The sequence below is a fragment of the Tinamus guttatus genome, unplaced genomic scaffold, assembly GCF_059628265.1.
Source record: "Tinamus guttatus ecotype Peru unplaced genomic scaffold, ASM5962826v1 Tinamus_guttatus_pri_ptg001388l, whole genome shotgun sequence".
NCBI classification, from domain to species: Eukaryota; Metazoa; Chordata; class Aves; order Tinamiformes; family Tinamidae; genus Tinamus; species Tinamus guttatus.
Genome location: NW_028289922.1, coordinates 24,473 through 51,026, shown reverse-complemented (window position 1 = coordinate 51,026; position 26,554 = coordinate 24,473). Strand labels below are relative to the sequence as shown.

General features: G+C 66.4%; 1 protein-coding gene and 2 long non-coding RNA genes across 3 annotated transcripts; all 3 read right to left on the bottom strand.

Moving 5' to 3' along the window:
- Positions 1-24,988, bottom strand: LOC148590379 (pre-mRNA-splicing factor ATP-dependent RNA helicase DHX16-like; the record flags this gene model as incomplete). The annotated part of the gene is made up of 13 exons (XM_088539104.1): positions 24,942-24,988; positions 24,776-24,884; positions 19,490-19,546; positions 19,120-19,398; positions 18,073-18,267; positions 13,485-13,670; positions 11,209-11,319; positions 9,862-9,977; positions 7,197-7,407; positions 6,373-6,471; positions 3,958-4,110; positions 2,825-2,965; positions 1-163 (listed from the first exon to the last, which is right to left on the bottom strand). Coding segments are annotated over exons 1-13 (1,867 nt in total), but the record flags the coding sequence as incomplete, so codon positions are not given.
- Positions 5,597-6,116, bottom strand: LOC148590381 (uncharacterized). The gene is made up of 2 exons (XR_015914313.1): positions 6,069-6,116; positions 5,597-5,651 (listed from the first exon to the last, which is right to left on the bottom strand). It is a non-coding gene; the product is annotated as an uncharacterized LOC148590381 (long non-coding RNA).
- LOC148590380 (uncharacterized) lies at positions 8,935-9,707 on the bottom strand. Its single transcript, XR_015914314.1, has 2 exons — positions 9,678-9,707; positions 8,935-8,973 (listed from the first exon to the last, which is right to left on the bottom strand). It is a non-coding gene; the product is annotated as an uncharacterized LOC148590380 (long non-coding RNA).
- Positions 24,989-26,554: the final 1,566 nt, after the last annotated feature.

Sequence of the window (26,554 nt, the reverse complement as noted above, 5' to 3'; positions counted from 1 at the left end):
CCAGGCTCTTCAGCAGCAGGACCAGCCCGCCCAGGTCGCTCCTCTGGATCTCCGGCACCGCCGTCTCCTCCAGCTCGTGCCGGAAGGCCCAGGCCGTGTAGAGCCGGAAACACTTCCCGGGAGCCACCCGGCCCGCGCGGCCCGCGCGCTGGTTGGCCGAGGCCTGCGGGGACACGGGGACATGGAGGGGACGTGGGGACATGGAGGGGACACGGGGACATGGAGGGGACGTGGGGACATGGAGGGGACGTGGGGACACGTGGGGACATGGGGACATGGGGACACACAAGCGATAAAGGGACATGGGGACATGGGGGACACGGGGACATGGAGGGGACGTGGGGACACGGAGGGGACATGGGGACATGGGGGACATGGGGACATGGAGGGGACATGGGGACACGGAGGGGACACGGGGACATGGAGGGGACACGGGGACATGGAGGGGACGTGGGGACACGGAGGGGACGTGGGGACATGGGGACGTGGGGACATGGAGGGGACATGGGGACACGGAGGGGACACGGGGACATGGAGGGGACACGGGGACATGGAGGGGACGTGGGGACATGGAGGGGACGTGGGGACATGGGGACATGCAAGTGATAATGGGACATGGGGACATGGAGGGGACGTGGGGACACGTGGGGACATGGGGACATGGGGACACACAAGCGATAAAGGGACATGGGGACATGGGGGACACGGGGACATGGAGGGGACGTGGGGACACGGAGGGGACATGGGGACATGGGGGACATGGGGACATGGGGACATGGGGACATGGAGGGGACACGGGGACATGGAGGGGACGTGGGGACATGGAGGGGACGTGGGGACATGGGGACATGGGGACATGGAGGGGACGTGGGGACATGGGGACATGCAAGTGATAATGGGACATGGGGACACAGGGGAACACAAGGGGACATGGGGATATGGGGACACAGGGGGGACACGGGGGGACATGGGGCACAGGGGGACACGGGGACATGGGGACATGGAGGGGACATGGGGACATGCAAGTGATAATGGGACATGGGGACACAGGGGGACACAGGGACACACAAGTGATAAAGGGACATGGGGACACGGGGACACAGAGGGGACATGGAGACATGGAGGGGACATGGGGACATGGAGGGGACGTGGGGACATGGGGGACATGGGGACATGGAGGGGACATGGGGACATGGAGGGGACGTGGGGACATGCAAGTGATAATGGGACATGGGGACACAGGGGGACACAAGGGACACGGGGGAACATGGGGATATGGGGACACGGGGGGACACAGGGACACAGGGGGACATGGGGCACAGGGGGACACAGGGACATGGGGACATGGAGGGGACATGGGGACATGCAAGTGATGAAGGGATATGGGGACACGGGGGACATTGGGGACATTGGGACACGGAGGGGACATGGGGACATGCAAGTGAAAAAGGGACATAGGGACACGGGTGGCATTGGGATACAGGGGGGCCGTGGGGACATGCAAGTGATAAAGGGACACGGGGACACATGGGGGACATGGGGACATGGGGGACATGGGGACACACAAGTGATAAAGGGACATGGGGACATGGGGGACATTGGGACATGGAGGGGACATGGAGGGGACACGTGGGTGATGCCGGGTGACACAGGGTGGTGCTGGGTGACCCAAGGGGTGACACCGGGTGACACCATGTGACACCGGGAGCTGCAGGGTGACACGGGGTGGAGCTGGGTGACCCAAGGGGTGACACTGGGTGACACCAGGTGCTGCAGGGTGACATGGGGTGACACGGGGTGCTGCCGGGGGACCCAAGGGGTGACACTGGGTGACACAGGGTGGAGCCAGGTGACCCATGGGGTGACACTGGGTGACACCAAGTGCTGCGGGGTGACACAGGCTGACAGGGGGCGGTGCCAGGTGACCCAAGGGGTGACACTGGGTGACAGAGGGCGTGGTGCTGGGTGACCCAAAGGGTGACAGCGGGGGCTGCAGGGTGACATGGGGTGGAGCTGGGTGACCCAAGGGGTGACACTGGGTGACACCAGGTGCTGCAGAGTGACACGGGGTGACACCGGGTGACCCAAGGGGTGACATTGGGTGACAGGGGGAGGTGCCAGCTGACCCAAGGGGTGACACCAGGTGTTGCAGGGTGACAGGGGGCAGTGCCAGGTGACCCAAAGGGTGACACCGGGAGCTGCGGGGTGACACGGGGTGACACCAAGTGACCCATGGGGTGACACTGGGTGACAAGGGGTGGTGCCAGGTGACCCAAAGGGTGACACCGGGGGCTGCGGGGTGACACAGGGTGACACCGGGTGACCCAAGGGGTGACACCGGGGGCTGCGGGGTGGTGCCGGGGGACCCAAGGGGTGACACCGGGTGACACCAGGGGCTGCGGGGTGACATGGGGTGACACGGGGTGACACGCAGTGACACCGGGTGACCCAAGGGGTGACACCAGGTGCTTCAGGGTGACACGGGGCGACGCGGGGTGACGCCGGGTGACGCGGGGTGACCCAAGGGGTGACACCGGGGGCTGCGGGGTGACGCGGGGTGACACCGGGTGACCCAAGGGGTGACACCAGGTGCTTCAGGGTGACACGGGGCGACGCGGGGTGACACCGGGTGACGCGGGGTGACCCAAGGGGTGACACCGGGGGCTGCGGGGTGACGCGGGGTGACACCGGGTGACGCGGGGTGACCCAAGGGGTGACATGGGGTGACACGGGGTGACACGGAGTGACACCGGGTGACCCAAGGGGTGACACCAGGTGCTTCAGGGTGACACGGGGCGACGCGGGGTGACGCCGGGTGACGCACCCGCGAGCAGGGCGTCACCACGAGCGCCTCCATGCCGCTGCGCGCGTTGTAGCTCTTCTGCTTGCAGAAGCCGGGGTCCAGCACGTAGACGATGCCCTCGATGGTCACCGACGTCTCCGCGATGTTGGTGGCCACCACCACCTGCAGGGGAGGGGCGTGGCAGGCCCCGCCCCCCGCCAGGCCCCGCCCCCTCAGCCCGGAGCCCCGCCCCTTGAGGGTCCTCCCCCCCGCCCCGGGAGCCGCTAAACCAGAAGCTCCTCCCACAAGAGGCTCCGCCCCTTGAGGGCCCTACCTCTTGAGCCTCCTCCTCCAGAAGCTCCTCCCACAAGAGGCTCTGGCCCTTAAAGCTCCTCCCACAAGAGGCTCCGCCCCTTAAAGCTCCTCCCCAATAGGCTCCGCCCCCAGCAGCCCCTTCCCAATAGGGCTCCACCCCTTAAAGCCCCCCCCACAAGAGCCCCCGCCCTTTAAAGCCCCTCCCACAAGAGGCCCCGCCCCTTGAGGGTCCTCCCCCTTGAGCCTCCTCCCCCAGAAGCCCCTCCCACAAGAGGCGCCACCCCCAGAAGCCCCTTCCCAATAGGCTCCGCCCCTTAAAGCTCCTCCCACAAGAGGCCCCGCTCCTTAAAGCCCCTCCCACAATAGGCTCCACCCCTTGAGGGTCCTCCCCCTTGAGCCTCCTCCCCCAGAAGACCCTTCTCAATAGGCCCCGCCCCTTAAAGCTCCTCCCACAAGAGGCTCCACCTCTTCAAGCTCCTCCCTCCCTTAAGCTCCACCTACCCAAAGCCACCAGGCTCCGCCCACCTGGCCCCACCCCCTCCATATGGCCCCACCCCCTTGGTCTCTGAGCTCTCCCCCAAGCCCGGGGCCGAGCCCCGCCCCCCGTGAGGCTCCGCCCCCATGAGACTCCACCGCCCCCCCGTGCCATTAAAGGCCCCGCCCCCACGGGAGACCCCGCCCCCGCCCCGCCCCCAGGGAGGCCCCGCCCCCTCCCACCCCCCCGTCCCCGCCCCGCCCCCAGGGAGGCCCCATCCCCTCCCGCAGGAGCCCCCTCCCGCCCCTGCCCCGCCCCCAGGGAGGCCCCGCCCCCTCCCGCGGCAGGCCCCGCCCCCCGGGGCGCCCTTAAAGGGCCGGCGCACCTTGCGGGCGCCGGGCGGCGTGGGCTGGAAGATGCGCGCCTGCATGTCGGCCGGCAGCGCCGCGTACACGGGCAGCACCAGCAGCTCCGGCAGGCGCGAGCCCAGGCGGCGGCAGCGCTCCTGGAGCAGCTCCACGCACGCCTCGATCTCCTCCTGGGGACACGGGGACACGTTGGGGACATTGGGGACATCGGGGATGTTGGGGACATCGGGGGCGTTGGGGACATCGGGGACATTGGGGACATCGGGGGCATTGGGGACATCGAGGGTGTTCGGGACATCAGGGGCGTTGGGGACATTGGGGACATCGGGGACATTGGGGACATCGAGGGTGTTCGGGACATCGGGGGCGTTGGGGACATGGGGACACCCAGGAGCTCAGGCGGCAGCAGCGCTCCTGGAGCAGCTCCACGCACGCCTCGATCTCCTCCTGGGGACACGGGGACATGGGGACACGTTGGGGACATCGGGGACATCGGGGGCGTTGGGGACGTTGGGGACATCGGGGACATCGGGGACATCGGGGACATTGGGGACATCGAGGGTGTTTGGGACATCGGGGGCGTTGGGGACATTGGGGACATTGGGGACATCGGGGGCGTTGGGGGCATCGGGGACATTGGGGACATTGGGGACACGTTGGGGACATCGGGGACATGGGGACACCCAGGAGCCCAGGCAGCGGCAGCGCTCCTGGAGCAGCTCCACGCACGCCTCGATCTCCTCCTGGGGACACGGGGACATGGGGACACGTTGGGGACATCGGGGGCGTTGGGGGCATCGGGGACGTTGGGGTTGTTGGGGACATTGGGGACATTGGGGACATCGGGGGCGTTGGGGACACAGGGACACCCAGGAGCCCAGGCAGCGGCAGCGCTCCTGGAGCAGCTCCACGCACGCCTCGATCTCCTCCTGGGGACATGGGGACATGGGGACATGTTGGGGACATTGGGGACATCGGGGACACTGGGGACGTTGGGGACATTGGGGACACGGGGACACCCAGGAGCCCAGGCGGCGGCAGCGCTCCTGGAGCAGCTCCACGCACGCCTCGATTTCCTCCTGGGGACACGGGGACACGTTGGGGACATTGGGGACATCGGGGATGTTGGGGACATCGGGGGCGTTGGGGACGTTGGGGACGTTGGGGACATTGGGGACATGGGGACACCCAGGAGCCCAGGCGGCGGCAGCGCTCCTGGAGCAGCTCCACGCACGCCTCGATCTCCTCCTGGGGACACGGGGACACGTTGGGGACATCGGGGGCGTTGGGGACACTGGGGACGTTGGGGACATCGGGGACATCGGGGACACTGGGGATGTTGGGGACATTGGGGACATGGGGACACCCAGGAGCCCAGGCGGCGGCAGCGCTCCTGGAGCAGCTCCACGCACGCCTCGATCTCCTCCTGGGGACATGGGGACATGGGGACACGTGGGGACATCGGGGGCGTTGGGGACATTGGGGACATCAGGGGTGTTGGGGACATCGGGGGCGTTGGGGACATTGGGGACATTGGGGGCGTTGGGGACATTGGGGACATCGGGGACGTTGGGGACATCGGGGGCATTGGGGACATCGAGGGTGTTCGGGACATCGGGGGCGTTGGGGACATTGGGGACATCGGGGACACCCAGGAGCCCAGGCGGCGGCAGCGCTCCTGGAGCAGCTCCACGCACGCCTCGATCTCCTCCTGGGGACATTGGGGACATTGGGGACGTTGGGGACATCGGGGGCGTTGGGGGCGTTGGGGACACACTGGGGACACTCTGAGGACACTGCGGACATCCTGGGGACATGCTGGGAACGTTGATGACACCCTGGGGATGTTGGTGACACCCTGGGGACACCCTGGGGACATTAGGGTCACCCTGGGGACGTTGGTGACACCCTGGGGACACTGCGCACATCCTGGGGACACGCTGGGGACGTTGGGGACACCCTGGGGACACCCTGGGGACACTCTGGGGACATTGGGACACCCTGGAGACACCCTGGGGATGTTGGTGACACCCTGTGGACGTTGGGGACACCCTGGGGACATTGGGGACACCCTGGGGACACCTTGGGGACATTGGTGACACCCTGGGGACGTTGGGGACACCCGCACCTGCCCCGTGAGGAAGACCAGGATGTCCCCGGGCGGCTGCGTCGCGTGGATCTGGGGACACCCTGGGGACATTGGGACACCCTGGGGACACCCTGGGGACGTTGGGGACACCCTGGGGACATTGGGGACACCCGCACCTGCCCCGTGAGGAAGACCAGGATGTCCCCGGGCGGCTGCGTCGCGTGGATCTGGGGACACCCTGGGGACGTTGGGGACACCCTGGGGACGTTGGGGACATTGGGGACACCCTGGGGACATTGGGGACACCCTGGGGACACCCTGGGGACATTGGGGACACCCGCACCTGCCCCGTGAGGAAGACCAGGATGTCCCCGGGCGGCTGCGTCGCGTGGATCTGCAGCACCGACACCACCGCCGCCTCCAGGTAGTCGGCCTCGGGCGCCTGGGGACATTGGGGACATTGGGGACATTGGGGACACTGGGGACACCCAGCGCGCCACGCACCCCCCCACAGCCTCCCGTTACCCCCTGTGTCCCCCCATGTCCCTCCGTGTCCCCGCTATGTCCCCATCTCCCTCCGTATTGTCCATGTCCCCCCATGTCCCCCAATGTCCCCCACGTCCCCATGTCCCCCATGTCCCCCACACCCCCAATGTCCCCAGTGTCCCCAATGTCCCCCAAGGTCCCCATGTCCCCATTATCCCGTGTCTGCCATGTCCCCCATGTCCCACCATGTCTCCAACATCCCCGTTGTCCCCAATGTCCCCACGGTCCCGAATACCCCCGTTGTCCCCAACTCCCCCACTGTCCCCAGTGTCCCCAATGCCCCCCATGTCCCCACTGTCCCAAATACCCCATTACCCATGTCCCCAATGTCCCCAACGCTCCCATTGCCCCCATTGTCCCCACTGTCCTGAATGCCCCCATTGTCCCCAATGTCCCCACTGCCCCCAACCTCCCCATTGTCCCCAGTGCCCCCAATGTCCCCAACATCCCTACTGTCCCCAACATTGCCATTGTTGCCATTGCCCCCTATGTCCCCAAGGTCCCCATGTCCCCAACCTCCCCCTTGTCCCCATTGCCCCCATGTCCCCAATGTCCCCATTGTCCCCAACGCCCCCATTGTCCCCATTGTCCCCAGTGTCCCCATTGTCCCCGCGGTGTCACCTTGGTGTAGTAGATGTCGACGGGGAAGCGGCGCCCGGGGATGCGGAACACGGGGGCGTCATCGAAGAAGGCCGAGAAGCGGCCGGTGTCCAGGGTGGCCGAGGCCACCAGCACCTTGAGCTGGGGACGGAAACGGGCCACGTCCTTGACCAGGCCGAAGAGCACGTCGGTGTGCAGGGTGCGCTCGTGGGCCTCGTCCACCATGATGACGCTGCGGGGACACCGAGGGGACATCGTGAGAACATCAGGAGAACATCAGGAGAACACGGGGACGTCCTGAGAACATCATGAGAACATCACGAGAACATGGGGACATCATGAGAACATCAGGAGAACATCAGGAGAACATCAGGAGAACATGGGGACATCGCGAGAACATCACAAGAACATGGGGACATCATGAGAACATCATAAGAACATGGGGACACCATGGAGATGTCATGGGAACGGCCATGGGGACACCCTAGGGACATGTTGGTGTGCAGGGTGCGCTCGTGGGCCTCGTCCACCATGATGACGCTGCGGGGACACCGCGGGGACATGGTGAGAACATCAGGAGAACATCAGGAGAACATAGGAACATCGTGAGAACATCATGAGAACATGGGGACACCATGGAGATGTCATGGGAATGGCCATGGGGACACCATAGGGACATGTCGGTGTGCAGGGTGCGCTCGTGGGCCTCGTCCACCATGATGACACTGCGGGGACACCGCGGGGACACCGCGGGGACATCGTGAGAACATCAGGAGAACATGGGGACACCATGGAGATGTCATGGGAATGGCCATGGGGACACCATGGGGACACCATGGGGACACGTCGGTGTGCAGGGTGCGCTCGTGGGCCTCGTCCACCATGATGACGCTGCGGGGACACCGCGGGGACATCGTGAGAACACCAGGAGAACATGGGGACACCATGGAGATGTCATGGGAATGACCATGGGGACACCATGGGGACACCCTAGGGACATGTCGGTGTGCAGGGTGCGCTCGTGGGCCTCGTCCACCATGATGACGCTGCGGGGACACCGCGGGGACATCGTGAGAACATCAGGAGAACATCAGGAGAACATGGGGACATCATGAGAACATCCTGAGAACATCCTGAGAACACGGGGACATCATGAGAAGATCATGAGATAATGGGGACATCATGGAGATGTCATGGGAATGGCCATGGGGACACCATGGGGACACCGTGGGGACACGTCGGTGTGCAGGGTGCGCTCGTGGGCCTCGTCCACCATGATGACACTGCGGGGACACCGCGGGGACACCGCGGGGACATGGTGAGAACATCAGGAGAACATCAGGAGAACATAGGGACATCGTGAGAACATCATGAGAACACCAGGAGAACATCAAGAGAACACGGGGACATCGCGAGAACATCATGAGAACATGGGGACATCGTGAGAACATCAGGAGAACATCAGGAGAACACGGGGACGTCGTGAGAACATCATGAGATCATGGGGACACCATGGAGATATCATGGGAATGGCCATGGGGACACCATGGGGACACCGTGGGGACACATCGGTGTGCAGGGTGCGCTCGTGGGCCTCGTCCACCATGATGACACTGCGGGGACACCGCGGGGACATGGTGAGAACATCAGGAGAACATCAGGAGAACATAGGGACATCGTGAGAACATCATGAGAACATGGGGACATCATGGAGATGTCATGGGAATGGCCATGGGGACACCATAGGGACATGTCGGTGTGCAGGGTGCGCTCGTGGGCCTCGTCCACCATGATGACACTGCGGGGACACCGCGGGGACATCGTGAGAACATCATGAGAACATGGGGACATCGTGAGAACATCAGGAGAACATCAGGAGAACACGGGGACGTCGTGAGAACATCAGGAGAACATCAGGAGAACATGGGGACATCATGAGAACATCCTGAGAACATCAGGAGAACATCAGAACATGGAGACATCATGAGAACATCATGACATCATGGGGACACCATGGAGATGTCATGGGAATGGCCATGGGGACACCACGGGGACACCGTGGGGACACGTCGGTGTGCAGGGTGTGCTCGTGGGCCTCGTCCACCATGATGACACCGCGGGGACATCATGGGGACAGCACAGGGACATCATGGAGACACCATGGGGACACGACACAGCTACCACGGGGACATCATGGGGGCGTCATGGGGAGAGCACAGAGACACCATGGGGACATCACGGGGACACGGAAACGCCATGGGGACGTCATGGGGATGTGATGGGGACATCATGGGGACACCGTGGGGACACGGAGACACCCTGGGGACACCCTGGGGACAGGAGCCCCCCACCCCCTCCCACATCCGCAACCCTCCTCCTCATCTCCTGATGTCCCCAATGCCCCCAGTGTCACCGACGTCCCCAACATCCCCAATGTCCCCCATGTCCCCAACGCCCCCGATGTCCCCAACGTCCCCGATGTCCCCAACGCCCCCGTGTCACCTGTAGGAGGCCAGGTCGGGCTCCGTGAGGAATTCCCGCAGGAGCATCCCCAATGTCCCCAACGCCCCCAACGCCCCCAATGTCCCCAACGCCCCCAATGTCCCCGATGTCCCCAACGCCCCCAATGTCCCTGATGTCCCCAACACCCCCGATGTCCCCGATGTCCCCAACGTCCCCGTGTCACCTGTAGGAGGCCAGGTCCGGCTCCGTCAGGAATTCCCGCAGGAGCATCCCGTCCGTCATGTACTTGAGCACCGTCCGCTCCGACGTGCAGTCCTCGAAGCGGATGCTGTAGCCGACCTGGGGACACCGATGTCCCCAACGTCCCCAAGGTGGCCATGGGGACAGGAGGTGGCCTTGGGGACAAGGAGGTGGCCCTAGGAGCCCTTAACCCCACAGAAGGTCCCCTAGGACAGGGACGTGTCCCCAAGGTCCCCAGGGGTGTCTCAAACCGCCCCATGGTTCCCTGGGACTGGCAGGTGTCACCAATGTCCCCAAGGTGGCCTCGGGGACAAGGAGGTGGCCCTAGGAGCCCTTAACCCCATGGAGGGTCCCCTAGGACAGGGACGTGTCCCCAAGGTCCCCAGGGGCGTCTCGAACCGCCCTATGGTTCCCTGGAACTGGGAGGTGTCACCAATGTCCCCACCCCAAGCTGGCCTTGGGGACAAGGAGGTGGCCTTGGGGACAAGGAGGTGGCCCTGAGGCCCCCTAACCCCACAGAGGGTTCCCTAGGACAAGGATGTGTCCCCAAGGTCCCCAGGGGTGTCTCCAACCGCCCCATGGTCCCCTGGGACTGGCAGGTGTCACCAGGGTCCCTTGGGGTCCCCAAAATGGGGACGAGTCCCCATTGGCCCCAGTGGCCCCAAGGTGGCCTTGGGGACAAGGAGGTGGCCCCAGGGACCCTTAACCCCATCCTGGGGTTGTGTGTGGGGTCCCCAGTGTCCCCGATGTCCCCAACATCCTCAGTGTCACCGATATCCCCTGTGTCCCCAGTGTCCCCAGTGCCTCTGATGTCCCCCATGTCCCCAATGCCCCTCCATGTCCCCCATGTCCCCATGTCCCCTTGTCCTTCCATGTCCCCCATGTCCTCAATGTCCCCCATGTCCCCCATGTCCGCAATGTCCCCATGTCCCCCATGTCATGTCCCCCGTGTCCCCCCATGTTCCATGTCCCCAATGTCCCCAATGTCCTCATGTCCCCTATGTCCCCCGTCCCCGTGTCCCCCGTGTCCCCAATGTCCCCCCATGTCCTCCATGTCCCTCCCATGTCCCCCATGTCCCCCATGTCCCCCCGTGTCCCCATGTCCCCCATGTCCCCCATGTCCCCCCGTGCCCCCCATGTCATCAATGTCCCCCCATGTCCCCCTGTGTCCCCATGTCCCCCCCATGTCCCCCCCATGTCCCCCATGTCATCAATTTCCCCCCATGTCCTCATGTCCCCCATGTCCCCCATGTCCCCCCGATGTCCCCAATGTCCCCATGACCCCCATGTCCCCCATGTCATCAATGTCCCCAACGTCCCCCCGTGTCACCTCGTTGCCCAGCTTGGTCCCCATCTCCACGGCGACGCGGGCGGCCACGCTCATGGCGGCCACTCGTCGGGGCTGGGTGACCCCGATGCGGAGCCCCCCCCGCGTGTAGCCCTGGGGACACCAAAACGGGGTGAAAAACGGCAGAAACGGGGCCGGGGGGCGGCTCTGCCCCCCCGGGACCCCCCAGACCCCAAACCTGCCCCCCAGCCCCTCAAGTGCCCCCCAGATGCCCCCCAAATCTGCCCCCCGCCCGGGTCGCAGACCTGCCCCCCAACTGCCCCCAGCCCCAAACCTGCCCCCCAAGTGCCCCCCAGGTGCCCCCTAATCCCAAACCTGCCCCCCAAGTGCCCCCAGGTGCCCCCAAGTACCCCCTAACCCCCAAACCTGCCCCCCAAGTGCCCCCTAACTGCCCCCAGGTGCCCCCTAAACCCCAAACCTGCCCCAAATCCTACCCCCCAACTGCTCCTCAGCTGCCCCCCAAGTGCCCCCAGGTGCTTCCCAACCCCCAAACCTGCCCCCCAAGTGCCCCCAACCCCCAAACCTGCCCCCCAGCTGCCCTCCAAGTGCCCCCAGGTGCTCCCCAAGTGCCCCCAGGTGCCTCGCAACCCCCAAACTTGCCCCCCAACCGCCCCCAACTGCCCCCCAATTGCCCCCAATCCCCAAACCTGCCCCCCAACTGCCCCCCAGCTGCCCCCCAAGTGCCCCCTAATCCCCAGACCTGCCCCCAAACCTGCCCCCCAAGTGCCCCCAGGTACCCCCCAATCCCAAACCTGCCCCCCAAGTGCCCCCAGGTGCCCCCAAGTACCCCCTAACCCCCAAACCTGCCCCCAAGTGCCCCCTAACTGCCCCCAGGTGCCCCCTAAACCCGAAACCTGCCCCAAATCCTACCCTCCAACTGCTCCTCAGCTGCCCCCCAAGTGCCCCCAGGTGCTTCCCAACCCCCAAACCTGCCCCCCAAGTGCCCCCAACCCCCAAACCTGCCCCCCAGCTGCCCTCCAAGTGCCCCCAGGTGCTCCCCAAGTGCCCCCAGGTGCCTCGCAACCCCCAAACTTGCCCCCCAACTGCCCCCAACTGCCCCCCAAGTGCCCCCTAATCCCCAAACCTGCCCCCCAAGTGCCCCCCAAGTGTCCCCAGCTGCCCCCCAAGTGCCCCCTAATCCCCAAACCTGCCCCCAAACCTGCCCCCCAATTGCCCCCAGGTGCCCCCCAAGTGCCCCCAGGTGCTTCCCAACCCCCAAACCTGCCCCCCAAGTGCCCCCAACCCCCAAACCTGCCCCCCAGCTGCCCTCCAAGTGCCCCCAGGTGCTCCCCAAGTGCCCCCAGGTGCCTCGCAACCCCCAAACTTGCCCCCCAACTGCCCCCAACTGCCCCCCAATTGCCCCCTAATCCCCAAACCTGCCCCCAAGTGCCCCCTAACTGCCCCCAGGTGCCCCCTAATCCCCAAACCTGCCCCAAATCCTACCCCCCAACTGCTCCCCAGCTGCCCCCCAAGTGCCCCCAGGTGCTTCCCAACCCCCAAACCTGCCCCCCAAGTGCCCCCAACCCCCAAACCTGCCCCCCAGCTGCCCTCCAAGTGCCCCCAGGTGCTCCCTATACCCCAAACCTGCCCCCAAACCTGCCCCCCAGGTGCCCCCAGGTGCCCCCTAACCCCCAAACCTGCCCCCCAGCTGTGGCCAACTGCCCCCAGGTGCCCCCTAACCCCCAAACCTGCCCCCCAAGTGCCCCCTAACTGCCCCCAGGTGCCCCCTAAACCCCAAACCTGCCCCCAATCCTACCCCCCAACTGCTCCTCAGCTGCCCCCCAAGTGCCCCCAGGTGCCTCGCAACCCCAAACCTGCCCCCCAAGTGCCCCCAACCCCCAAACCTGCCCCCCAGCTGCCCTCCAAGTGCCCCCAGCTGCCCTCCAAGTGCCCCCAGGTGCCTCGCAACCCCCAAACTTGCCCCCCAACTGCCCCCAACTGCCCCCCAATTGCCCCCAATCCCCAAACCTGCCCCCCAACTGCCCCCCAGCTGCCCCCCAAGTGCCCCCTAACCCCCAAACCTGCCCCCCAAGTGCCCCCAGGTGCCCCCTATACCCCAAACCTGCCCCCAATCCTACCCCCCAACTGCTCCTCAGCTGCCCCCCAAGTGCCCCCAGGTGCTTCCCAACCCCCAAACCTGCCCCCCAAGTGCCCCCAACCCCCAAACTTGCCCCCCAACTGCCCCCAAGTGCCCCCTAATCCCCAAACCTGCCCCCAAACCTGCCCCCCAAGTGCCCCCCGGTGCCCCCCGGCGCCACCTCCTCGTGCAGGTACTGGGGGATCTGGGTCGTCTTCCCCGAGCCGGTCTCGCCCTCGATGACCAGGACCTGGTGCCGGGCGATGGCGGCCAGGAGCTCCGCGCGGAAGGGCCACACGGGCAGCGCGCGGCGGGCGGCCTCCACGGACAGGCGCGCGGCCTCCGCCTGGGACACCGCCGGCGCCGCCTGTAACAGCAACGGTGTCACCCGGCGTCACCCGGAGTCACCCAGTGTCACACACGTCCCCTTTGTGTCCCCTCCTCCACGGACAGGCGCGCGGCCTCCGCCGGTGACACCGCCGGCGCCGCCTGTAGGGGGACAGCGTCACCCGGTGTCACCCGGAGCCACCCGGAGTCACCCATGTCCCATTTGTGTCCCCTTTGCGTCCCCTCCTCCACGGACAGGCGCGCGGCCTCCGCCTGGGACACCGCCGGCGCCGCCTGTGACGGCAACAGCGTCACCCGGTGTCACCCGGAGCCACCCGGAGTCACCCATGTCCCATTTGTGTCCCCTTTGTGTTCCCTCCTCCACGGACAGGCGCGCGGCCTCCGCCTGTGACACCGCCGGCGCCGCCTGTGACGGCAACAGCGTCACCCAGTGTCACCCGGAGCCACCCGGAGCCACCCATGTCCCTTTGTGTCCCCTTTGTGTTCCCTCCTCCATGGACAGGCGCGCGGCCTCCGCCTGTGACACCGCCGGCGCCGCCTGTGACAGCAACGGTGTCACCCGGAGTCACCGGGTGTCACCCGTGTCCTCTTTGAGTCCCCCTTTGTGGCCCCTTTGTGTTCCCTCCTCCACGGACAGGCGTGCAGCCTCGGCCGGGGACACCGCCGGCACCGCCTGTAGCGGCAACGGTGTCACCTGGAGTCACCCGGAGTCACCCGGTGTCACCCATGTCCCCCTTGTATCCCCTTTGTGTGCCCTCCCGTGCGGCCTCGGCCTGCGACACCGTTGGCACCGCCTGTGACGGCAACAGCGTCACCCGGAGTCACCCGGAGTCACCCGGAGTCACCCGTGTCCCATTTGTGTCCCCCTTTGTGTCCCCATTTGTGTCCCCCTTTGGGTCCCCCTTTGTGTCCCCCTTTGCGTCCCCTCCTCCACGGACAGGCGCGCGGCCTCGGCCGGCGACACCGCCGGCGCCGCCTGTGACGGCAACAGCGTCACCCGGAGTCACCCGGAGTCACCCGGAGTCACCCGTGTCCCATTTGTGTCCCCCTTTGTGTCCCCATTTGTGTCCCCCTTTGTGTCCCCCTTTGTGTCCCCCTTTGCGTGCCCTCCTGCACGGACAGGCGCGCGGCCTTGGCCAGCAACACCGCCGGCGACGCCTGTGACGGCAACAGTGTCACCCGGAGTCACCGGGTGTCACCCGTGTCCCCTTTGCGTCCCCATTTGTGTCCCCCTTTGTGTCCCCCTTTGTGTCCCCTTTGTGTCCCCTCCTGCAGAGACAAGCGCATGGCCTCGGCCTGCGACACTGCCGGCGCCGCCTGTGACAGCGTCACCCGGTGTCACCCGGAATCATCCATGTCCCATTTGTGTCCCCTTTGTGTCCCCTCCTCCACGGACAGGCGCACGGCCTCGGTCGGCGACACTGCGGGCGCCGCCTGTAGCGGGACGGCGTCACCCGGTGTCACCCAGAGTCACCCGGTGTCACCCATGTCCCCTTTGTGTCCCCCTTTGTGTCCCCTTTGTGTCCCCTCCTGCACGGACAAGCGCGCGGCCTCCGCCTGGGACACCGCCAGCGCCGCCTGTGACGGCAACAGCGTCACCCGGTGTCACCCGGAGCCACCCGGAGTCACCCATGTCCCTTTGTGTCCCCTTTGTGTCCCCTCCTCCATGGACAGGCGCGCGGCCTCCGCCTGTGACACCGCCGGCGCCGCCTGTGACGGCAACAGCGTCACCCGGAGTCACCGGGTGTCACCCGTGTCCCCTTTGTGTCCCCCTTTGTGTCCCCTTTGTGTTCCCTCCTCCACGGACAGGCGCGCGGCCTCGGCCGGCGACACCGCCGGCGCCGCCTGTGACGGCAACAGCATCACCCGGAGTCACCCGGAATCATCCATGTCCCATTTGTGTCCCCATTTGTGTCCCCCTTCGTGTCCCCTTTGTGTCCCTTCCTCCACGGACAGGCGCGCGGCCTCCGCCTGGGACACCGCCGGCGCCGCCTGTAGCGGGACAGCGTCACCCAGTGTCACCCGGAGCCACCCGGAGTCACCCATGTCCCTTTGTGTCCCCTTTGTGTTCCCTCCTCCACGGACAGGCGCGCGGCCTCCGCCTGTGACACCGCCGGCGCCGCCTGTGACAGCAACGGTGTCACCCAGAGTCACCGGGTGTCACCCATGTCCCTTTGTGTCCCCTTTGTGTTCCCTCCTCCGCGGACAGGCGCGCGGCCTCCGCCTGGGACACCGCCGGCGCCGCCTGTGACGGCAACAGCGTCACCCGGTGTCACCCGGAGCCACCCGGAGTCACCCATGTCCCTTTGTGTCCCCTTTGTGTTCCCTCCTCCACGGACAGGCGCGCGGCCTCTGCCTGTGACACCGCCGGCGCCGCCTGTGACGGCAACAGCGTCACCCGGAGTCACCCGGTGTCACCTGGAGTCACCCGTGTCCCCTTTGTGTCCCCTTTGTGTTCCCTCCTCCATGGACAGGCGCGCGGCCTCCGCCTGTGACACCGCCGGCACCGCCTGTGACGGCAACAGCGTCACCCGGAGTCACCGGGTGTCACCCGTGTCCTCTTTGTGTCCCCCTTTGTGTCCCCTTTGTGTTCCCTTTGTGTCCCCTTTGTGTTCCCTCCTCCACGGACAGGCGCGCAGCCTCGGCCGGGGACACCGCCGGCACCGCCTGTAGCGGCAACGGTGTCAGCTGGAGTCACCCAGAGTCACCCGGTGTCACCCATGTCCCCCTTGTATCCCCTTTGTGTGCCCTCCCGTGCGGCCTCGGCCTGCGACACCGTTGGCACCGCCTGTGACGGCAGCAGCGTCACCCGGAGTCACCCGGAGTCACCCGTGTCCCATTTGTGTCCCCCTTTGTGTCCCCATTTGTGTCCCCCTTTGGGTCCCCCTTTGCGTCCCCCTTTGCGTCCCCTCCTCCACGGACAGGCGCGCGGCCTCGGCCGGCGACACCGCCGGCGCCGCCTGTGACGGCAACAGCGTCATCTAGAGTCACCCAGAGTCACCCATGTCCCCTTTGTGTCCCCCTTTGTGTGCCCTCCTGCACGGACAGGCGCGCGGCCTTGGCCAGCAACACCGGCGGCGACGCCTGTGATGGCAACAGTGTCACCCGGAGTCACTGGGTGTCACCCGTGTCCCCTTTGCGTCCCCATTTGTGTCCCCCTTTGTGTCCCCCTTTGTGTCCCCTTTGTGTCCCCTCCTGCACAGACAAGCGCATGGCCTCGGCCTGCGACACTGCCGGCGCCGCCTGTGACGGCAACAGCGTCACCCGGTGTCACCCGGAACCATCCATGTCCCATTTGTGTCCCCTTTGTGTCCCCTCCTCCACAGACAGGCGCGCGGCCTCGGCTGGCGACACCGCTGGCGCTGCCTGTAGTGGGTACAGCGTCACCTGGTGTCACCCGGAATCACCCGGTGTCACCTTTGTGTCCCCCTTGTATCCCCTTTGTGTCCCCCTTTGTGTCCCCTTTATGTCCCTTCCTCCACGGACAGGCGCACGGCCTCGGTCGGTGACACTGCGGGCGCCGCCTGTAGCGGGACGGCGTCACCCGGTGTCACCCAGAGTCACCCGGTGTCACCCATGTCCCCTTTGTGTCCCCTTTGTGTCCCCTCCTGCACGGACAAGCGCGCGGCCTCGGCCGGCGACACCGCCAGCACCGTCTGTAGCGGGACAGCGTCACCTGGAGTCACCCAGAGTCATCCGGAATCACCCACGTGCCCCTTGTATCCCTTTTGTGTCCCCTCCCTTGCGGCCTCGGCCTGCGACACCGCCGGCGCCGCCTGTGACGGCAACGGTGTCACCCGGAGTCAGCCGGAGTCACCCATGTCCCGTTTGTGACCCCCTTTGTGTCCCCCTTTGTGTCCCCTCCTGCATGGAGAGGTGTGTGGCATCGGCCTGCGACACCGCCGGCGCCGCCTGTGACGGCAACAGCGTCACCCGGCGTCACCCGGCGTCACCCGTGTCCCTTTTGTGTCCCCCTTGTGACCCCTCCTGCATGGAGTGACACGCAGCCTCAGCCTGTGACCCCACCGGTGCCGCCTGTGATAGCAACAGCGTCACCCGGTGTCACCCTTTGTGCCCTTCCCTGTCCCATTTGTGTTCCCTCCTGCATGGAGAGCTGGGCAGCCTCCGCCTGTGACACCTCTGGTGCCGCCTGTAGCGGGGATAGTGTCACCTGACGTCACCCGTGTCCCCGGTGTCCCCATGTACTCCGGTTTCCCCATGTCCCCCCGTGTCCCCCTGTGTCCCCTGGTGTCCCCCGGTGTCCCCATGTCCCCCGGTGTCTCCCCATCCTCCCGGTGTCCCCCCATGTCCCCCGGTGTCCCCATGACCCCGTGTCCCCCGGTGTCCCCTGGTGTCCCCATGTCCCCCTGTGTCCCCCTGTGTCCCTGGTGTCCCCCCCATGTCCCCCGGTGTCCCCGCACCTCCTGCTCCTCGCTGCCCTCCAGCCTCGCGGCGCTCACGAACTCCACGGCCGCCTGTTCCTCCAGGAGCAGCTCGTAGGCGTCAGGCGGCCGCCGGCTGACGGCGTCGCGGGCTCCGAAGCGCAGGGCGGCCGCCCCCAGCCGCTCTTCCTCCCAGCGCCGCTGCTCGTCCCGCGGCGCCGCGCGCTCCTCCTCCTCATCGCGCGCCTCCGGGATGCCCTACAGGCGGAGCGGCAACAGCGTGAGCGCGGGAACGGCCGCATGGAGCCGCCGGGGGTGGCCCGCGCAACAACCGCCGCCGGGTGTTAGCTGCGCGACAACAACCGCCGCCGGGTGTTATCTGCGCACAGCCGCACGGCAACAACCGCCACCGGGTGTTACCCGCGCTCGCGCACAGCAACAACTGCAGCCAGGTGTCATCTGCATCCGCGCACAGTCGCACAACAACCACTGCCATCGGGTGTTATCCATGCGCGTGCACAACCACACAACAACCACCACCACCAAGTGTTAGTTGCACAACAACAACTGCTGCCGGGTGTTATCCGTATCCGTGCACAGCTACAACTGTCACCGGGTGTCATCTGTGCCCGCGCACAGCCGCACAACAACCACCACCGGGTGTTATTCACGTCCGTGCACAACCACACAACAACCACCACCACCGCCAGGTGCTATTTGCACAACAACAACCGCCGCCAGGTATTATCCATATGCTTCCATAAGTACAACCAGCACCAGGTGTTATCCGCGTCTATGCACAGCCGCACAACAACCATCACCACCGCCAGGTGTTATCCGTGCCCATGCATAGCAACAACCGCCACCGGGTGTCATCTGCGCCCGCGCACAGCCGCACAACAACCACCACCACCAGGCGTCACCCCCACCTTCCCGTGTGCGCTTGTATTCGCGTGTCTCCGCACAGCCGCACGAAAACAACCACCGGGCGCCATCGCACAACGACAACCGCCGGGTGTCGCTCCGCTTTTCCGCTCGTAGCCGTGCGCCCGCGACAACAACCGCCGCCGGGTGTCACCCGCGCACAGCCGCACCGCAACAACAGCTCACCTTGCCGCGCGTCTCCTCGGGGATGCGGTAGCGGCTGTTGCGCTCCAGCTTCTCCCGCTCGCCCGCGCGCTTGTAGTCGCGCGCCAGGTCGCGGAGGCGCCGCTTGTAGGCCAGCTCGCGGCGCTCGGCGCCTGTGAGCGTCACCCCGCCGAACAGGAACTCCTCGTCCGCGATGTCGGCCTCCAGCTCCTCCAGCTTGTCCCGCTCCCGCTTGGCCAGGTATTCCCGCCGGGATTTCTTCCGCAGCTCCGGGATCTCGGAGAGGGGGAGGACGGGGGTGTTGCGGAGCGGCCGCCTGTTGCGGGGCCGCCTGTTGGTGGCGGGGTGGGTGTTGTCGGGGGCTCACCATGGCTTTCTGGTCCTCCTCGGCCACCTTGAGGCGTTTCTGGGCCTCCTCGTAGGCCTGGGAGGGGAAAAAGGGGGGTTGAGGCTGGGGAGACCCCCCAAAAACACCCCGGGGAGCCCCAAAACACCCCCAGGGAGCCCAAAAACACCCCAGGGAGCCCAAAAATACACCTGGAACCCCCAAAACACCCCCAGGGAGCCCAAAAACACCCCCAGGGAACCCCAAAACACCCCCGAGGTGCCCAAAAACACCCCAGGGAACCCAAAAATACACCTGGAACGCCCAAAACACCCCCAGGGAGCCCCAAAACACCCCCAGGGAGCCCAAAAACACCCCCAGGGAACCCCAAAACACCCCCGAGGTGCCCAAAAACACCCCAGGGAGCCCAAAAATACACCTGGAACCCCCAAAACACCCCCAGGGAGCCCAAAAACACCCCAGGGAGCCCAAAAATACACCTGGAACCCCTAAAACACCCCCAGGGAGCCCCAAAACACCCCCAGGGAGCCCAAAAATACCCCCAGGGAACCCCAAAACACCCCCGAGGTGCCCAAAAACACCCCAGGGAACCCAAAAATACACCTGGAACCCCCAAAACACCCCCAGGGAACCCAAAAATACCCCCAGGGAGCCCCAAAACACCCCCGAGGTGCCCAAAAACACCCCAGGGAACCCAAAAATACACCTGGAACGCCCAAAACACCCCCAGGGAGCCCCAAAACACCCCAGGGAACCCAAAAATACCCCCAGGGAACCCCAAAACACCCCCGAGGTGCCCAAAAACACCCCCAGGAAGCCCAAAAACACCCCTGAAACCCCCAAAACACCCCCAGGGAGCCCCAAAACACCCCAGGGAACCCAAAAATACCCCCAGGGAGCTGCAAAACACCCCTGAGGTCCCCCAAAACACCCCAGGGAGCCCAAATCCCCCCAAATGACCCCAAATCCCCCCCATGCCCCCTCATTGTCCCCCCCGTCCCTTCTCTGTCCCCACCTGTCCCCTTATTGTCCCCCCGTGTCCCCACCTGCCCCCTCTGTCCCCATTCCCGCTGTTCCCTCATTGTCCCCCCCCCCCGTGTCCCCTCATTGTCTCCTCATTGTCCCCTCATTGTCCCCACCTGTCCCCGCTCCCCCTGTCCCCACGTGTCCCCTCATTGTCCCCGCCTGTCCGCGCTGTCCCCTCATTGTCACCTCATTGTCCCCACCTGTCCCCGCTGTCCCCTCATTGTCCCCGTTGTCCCCACGTGTCCCCTCATTGTTCCCTCGTTGTCCCCACCTGTCCCCGCTGTCCCCGCTCCCGCTGTCCCCTCGTTGTCCCCTCACTGTCCCCACCTGTCCCTGCTGTCCCCTCATTGTCCCTGTTGTCCCCACCTGTCCCCGCTGTCCCCGGTCCCGGTTCCGCAGCCGCTCCGCGAACGCCTCCCGCTCCCGCTGTCCCCTCGTTGTCCCCACGTGTCCCCTCCTTGTCCCCATTGTCCCCACCTGTCCCCACCTGTCCCCACCTGTCCCCACTGTCCCCTCATTGTCCCCTCATTGTCCCCTTTGTCCCCACCTGTCCCCGCTGTCCCCTCATTGTCCCCTCGTTGTCCCCACCTGTCCCCGCTCCCGCTGTCCCCTCGTTGTCCCCACGTGTCCCCTCATTGTCCCCGTTGTCCCCACCTGTCCCCACGTGTCCCCTCATTGTCCCCTCGTTGTCCCCACCTGTCCCCGCTGTCCCCGCTGTCCCCGGTCCCGGTTCCGCAGCCGCTCCGCGAACGCCTCCCGCTCCCGCTGTCCCCTCGTTGTCCCCACGTGTCCCCACCTGTCGCCACCTGTCCCTGCTGTCCCCTCATTGTCCCCTCATTGTCCCCTTTGTCCCCACCTGTCCCCGCTGTCCCCTCATTGTCCCCTCGTTGTCCCCACCTGTCCCCGCTGTCCCCGCTCCCGCTGTCCCCTCGTTGTCCCCACGTGTCCCCTCATTGTCCCCTCATTGTCCCCACCTGTCCCCACGTGTCCCCTCATTGTCCCCTCGTTGTCCCCACCTGTCCCCGCTGTCCCCGCTGTCCCCGGTCCCGGTTCCGCAGCCGCTCCGCGAACGCCTCCCGCTCCCGCTGTCCCCTCGTTGTCCCCACGTGTCCCCACCTGTCGCCACCTGTCCCTGCTGTCCCCTCATTGTCCCCTCATTGTCCCCTTTGTCCCCACCTGTCCCCGCTGTCCCCTCATTGTCCCCTCGTTGTCCCCACCTGTCCCCGCTGTCCCCGCTCCCGCTGTCCCCTCGTTGTCCCCACGTGTCCCCTCATTGTCCCCTCATTGTCCCCACCTGTCCCCACCTGTCCCCGCTGTCCCCTCATTGTCCCCGTTGTCCCCACCTGTCCCCGCTGTCCCCGTTCCCGCTGTCCCCTCATTGTCCCCTCATTGTCCCCACCTGTCCCCGCTGTCCCCTCATTGTGCTCTCACTGTCCCCACCTGTCCCCGCTGTCCCCTCGTTGTCCCCTCATTGTCCCCACCTATCCCCACTGTCCCCTCATTGTCCCCACCTGTCCCCACCTGTCCCCGCTGTCCCCGCTCCCACTGTCCTCTCATTGTCCCCACCTATCCCCACTGTCCCCTCATTGTCCCCGTTGTCCCCACCTGTCCCCGCTGTCCCCTCATTGTCCCCTCATTGTCCCCACCTGTCCCCGCTGTCCCCGTTCCCACTGTCCCCTCATTGTCCCCTCATTGTCCCCTCATTGTCCCCTCATTGTCCCCACCTGTCCCCGCTGTTCCCTCATTGTCCCCACCTGTCCCCGCTGGCCCCTCATTGTCCCCGTTGTCCTCACGTGCCCCCTCGTTGTCCCCACCTGTCCGCACTGTCCCCGCTGGCCCCGGTCCCGGTTCCGCAGCCGCTCCGCGAACGCCTCCCGCTCCCGCTGTCCCCTCGTTGTCCCCACGTGTCCCCTCATTGTCCCCTCATTGTCCCCACCTGTCCCCATTGTCCCCTCATTGTCCCCACCTGTCCCCGCTGTCCCCACTGTCCCCGCTGTCCCCTCATTGTCCCCACCTGTCCCCGCTGTCCCCGCTGGCCCCGGTCCCGGTTCCGCAGCCGCTCCGCGAACGCCTCCCGCTCCTCCTGGTCCCGGAGTCGCTCCCGCTCCGACGCCTCCCACTCGGCCTCGGGATCCGGGGGGGGCCTGGGGGGACGGGGGGGGGACAAGGACAACAGGGGGGTCACGGGGGGACAAGGACGGGGGAGGGGACAACGGGGGGGACGGGGGGGACAGGGACGGGGAACGGGAGGGGACAAGGGGACAATAGGGGGTCGGGGGGGGACAAGGCCAAGGGGGGGGGCTGGGGAGGTTGGGGACAATGGGGGGGTCAGGGGAGGGACAGAGGGACAAGGGAGGGGGAGGAGCCCAAAGGCCCATGGGGGGGACCCCAGAATGGGGGGGTGTCCCCAAGGGGGGGGTGTCCCCAAAAGGGTGTCCCCAAAGGAGGGTGTCCCCAAGGGGGGGGGTGTCCCCAAGGGGGGGGTGTCCCTGTCCCCAATGGGGTGACCCCAAGGAGGGGGTGACTCCAAGGGGGGGTCCCCGGGGGGAGGTGTCCCCAAGGGGGGGGGGGGGTGACCCCAACGGGGTGTCCCCAAGGTGGGATGTCCCCAAAAGAGGGTGTCCCCAAGGGGGGGTATCCCCAAGGGGGGGGTGTCCCCAAGGGATGTCCCCAAAAGGGTGTCCCCAAAGGAGGGTGTCCCCAAGGGGGGGGTGTCCCCAAGGGGGGGTGTCCCCAAATGGATGTTTATAAGGGGGGGGTGTCCCCAAGGGGGGGTGTCCCCAAAAGGGTGTCCCCAAGGGGGGGGTGTCCCCAAGGGGGGGGTGTCCCCAAGGGGGGTCCCCAAAAGGGTGTCCCCAAGGGGGGGGTCCCCAAAGGGGGTGTCCTCAAGGGGGGTGTCCCCAAGGGGTGTCCCCAAGGGGGGGTGTCCCCAAGGGGGGTGTCCCCCAAAAGAGTGTCCCCAAAGGAGGGTGTCCCCAAAGGAGGGTGTCCCCAAGGGGGGGTATCCCCAAGGGGGGGTGTCCCCAAGGGGGGTCCCCAAGGGGGGGTGTCCCCAAGGGGGGGGTGTCCCCAAGGGATGTCCCCAAAAGGGTGTCCCCAAAGGAGGGTGTCCCCAAGGGGGGGGTGTCCCCAAGGGGGGGTGTCCCCAAATGGATGTTTATAAGGGGGGGGTGTCCCCAAGGGGGGGTGTCCCCAAATGGATGTTTATAAGGGGGGGGTGTCCCCAAGGGGGGGTGTCCCCAAAAGGGTGTCCCCAAGGGGGGGTCCCCAAGGGGGGGTCCCCCTCACGTTGCCGGGGCCGACGGCTCCGGATCCGGTTCCGCTTCCGGCGACTCCGACCGTCGGGGCCGCAGGTGCCGGGGCCGGCGAGGGGGGGGCGGCGAGGGGGCGGGGCCGGGGCTAGGCCCGGGGGCGGGGCCATCGTCCCCCTCCTCCTCCGGCTCCGCCCTCTTCTGGCCCCGCTGCTCCGGCTCCTCCTGCTGCACCTGGGGGCGGGGCCGCGTCAGGACCCGCCCCCTGCGCTCCGGACCCGCCCCCTTTCCCGGAAGACCCCGCCCCCCCTTGAGACCTCCCCACCTCGGCTCCTCCCCCGAACCCGCCCCCTTCCGGGAGGCTCCAACAGGCCACACCCCCTTGCTCTGCCCGAGGCCCCGCCCTTTTTGGCCCCTCCCTATCGGGAAGCCCCGCCCCCAGTAAGGTCCCGCATGATGGTAGCTCCGCCCCCCACCAGCGAGGCCCCGCCCCTGCCGCCCTTTCCTGTCGGGAAGCCCCGCCCCTGGCGGGACCCCGCCCCATCCCTGGCCACCCCCTCCATCAGGGAGCCCCGCCCCCTCCTCCCCAAAGCCCCGCCCCCTTCCCGAGCCCCCCCAACGTGGGAGCTCCCCCCCCTCCTCATATCCCGCCCCCTCCTTGGACTCCCTGCCCACCAGGGAGCCCCGCCCCCTCCCCACAGCCCCGCCCCTTCCCATGACCCCTCCCAGCAAGGGAGTCCCGCCTCCAACAGGAACCCCGCCCCTCCCGAGCAGCCCCGCCCCCTAACAAGAAGCCCCGCCCCTCCCAACGCACAGCCCCGCCCCTAAAATGAAGCCCCTCCCCCTCCGTCACAGCCCCGCCCCATCAAGAGCCCCTGCCCCCTCCCGCAAAGCGCCGCCCCAACAAGAAACCCCGCCCCCGATACGAAGCTCCGCCCATTCCCGCACATCACCACCCCCTAACAAGCCCCGCCCCCTGACAACATGCCCCGCCCCTTCAAGAAGCCCCGCCCCGCGGCCCCCCCCGCACCTTCTCCCAGAGGCGCCTCGCGAAGCGCCTCGCGCCGCCCCCGTCGCTGTCGCCGTCGCCGACGGCCCCGTCGCGGCGGAGCCGCTCGAGCAGCTCCGCGGGGCCGCGGCTGCCCCGCGCCAGCGCCACGAGCCCCGCGGCCGCGGGGGGCCCCGCCGGGCCCGGCGGCAGCGCCCGCAGCTCGGCCCGCACCCAGCGCTCCAGCGCCGCCATGGCCGCGCCTGCCGTACGGCGCGCCCTGCGCATGCGCGGTCCCCTTCCCGCGCGCTGCGCCTGCCGTACGGCGCGTGGTGCGCATGCGCGGAGCCTTCCCGTAGCACCCTGCGCATGCGCAGCCCCCCTCCCGCGCGCACGCGCAGCTCCCTTTCGTGCCCGCCCCCTGCGCCCTGCGCATGCGCAGTCCCGCTCCTGCGCGCACTACCGCGCGGCGCGCATGCGCGCCGCTCCGTGCTCACCCCCCCCAGCCGTCGCTCCGCGCACTGCGCGCGCGCGCCGCGTCCGCCGTAACCCCCCGTGTATCCGCGCGCGCCGAATCGCCCCCTCTCCCCCCGTGCGGCCCCCCCGCGCTAACGGCGCCGTTTCCTCCCTCCCTCCTCCTCCTTCACCCCCCCCTTTCCCGGTGCCCGCAGCCCCCCCCGGGCCCAGCACGTCCTTTTCCTCTGCGCGGCTACACGCGGCGTTACGGTACGGCGGCCATTTCCCCCCCCCCCCGCGGTATACACAACTCGTCCGCGCCGTGGGCGCCGCCATGTTTGTTTATTGACGCTCCGCCCCCAGCCGCGTCTCCATGGCGACCGGCGCAGGCCCCCGGGAGGCCCCGCCCCTTCTCCCGCGGCCGCAGCAAAGCCCCGCCCCTTCCCCGCCCCCTCCCGCTAATACTGCTTCGGCCCCGCCCCCCCTCCCTCCCCGCTAAAAAAAAATAATAAAAAAAAATCCCTCTTTTGGGCTAAAAAAAACCGTTTTGGGGGAAAAAAACCCCTCCCCTCCCCCCTCAGTGCTGCTAAAAAAAGCTACAAAACGGGGGTGGGGGAGGGGAGAGCTCAGCCCCCCCCCCAAAAAAATGGCCCCTCCCCCCAAGTCTGTCGGAAGGGGGGATCATCCACGAGCGGCCCCGCCGGGGTGGGGGGGGGGTTGTTGTTGTTCCGGTTGTTGTTCCGGTTGTTGTTCCGGTTGTTGTTCCAATAGCTGGTGTTCCGGTTGCTGATTGGTGGTTGTTCTGGTTCCCGCCGTTGTTTGGGTGTTGGGGGGTTCCGCTTGTTGTTCCCATTGTTGTTGTTTGGTTGTTGTTGTTCTGGTTGTTTTTGGTTGGTTGTTGAAGTTCCAGCTGTTGCTGTTCTCACTGTTGCTGTTTGGTTCTTGTTGAGATTCCCATTGTTGTTCAGTTGTTGCTGTTCCAGTTGTTGTCGGTTGGTTGTTGGGGTTCCCGTTGCTGTTCTGGCTGATGCTGTTTGGTTGTCGATGTTTGGTGGTTGTTGGGGTTCCCGTTGCTGTTCCAGCTGTTGCTGTTTGATTGTTGTTGGGGTTCCCATTGTCACTGGTTGGTTGTTGTTGGGGTTCCCGTTGCTGTTCTGGCTGTTGCTGTTTGGTTGTGGGGTTCCCATTGTTGTTCCAGCTGTTGCTGTTCTGGCTGTTGCTGTTTGGTTGTTGTTGGTTGGCTGTTGTTGGGATTCCCGTTGTTGTTCCAGTTGTTGCTGTTCCGGTTGTTGCTGTTTGGCTGTTTTTGGAGTTCCCGTTGCTGTTCTGGCTGTTGCTGTTTGGTTGTGGGGTTCCCATTGTTGT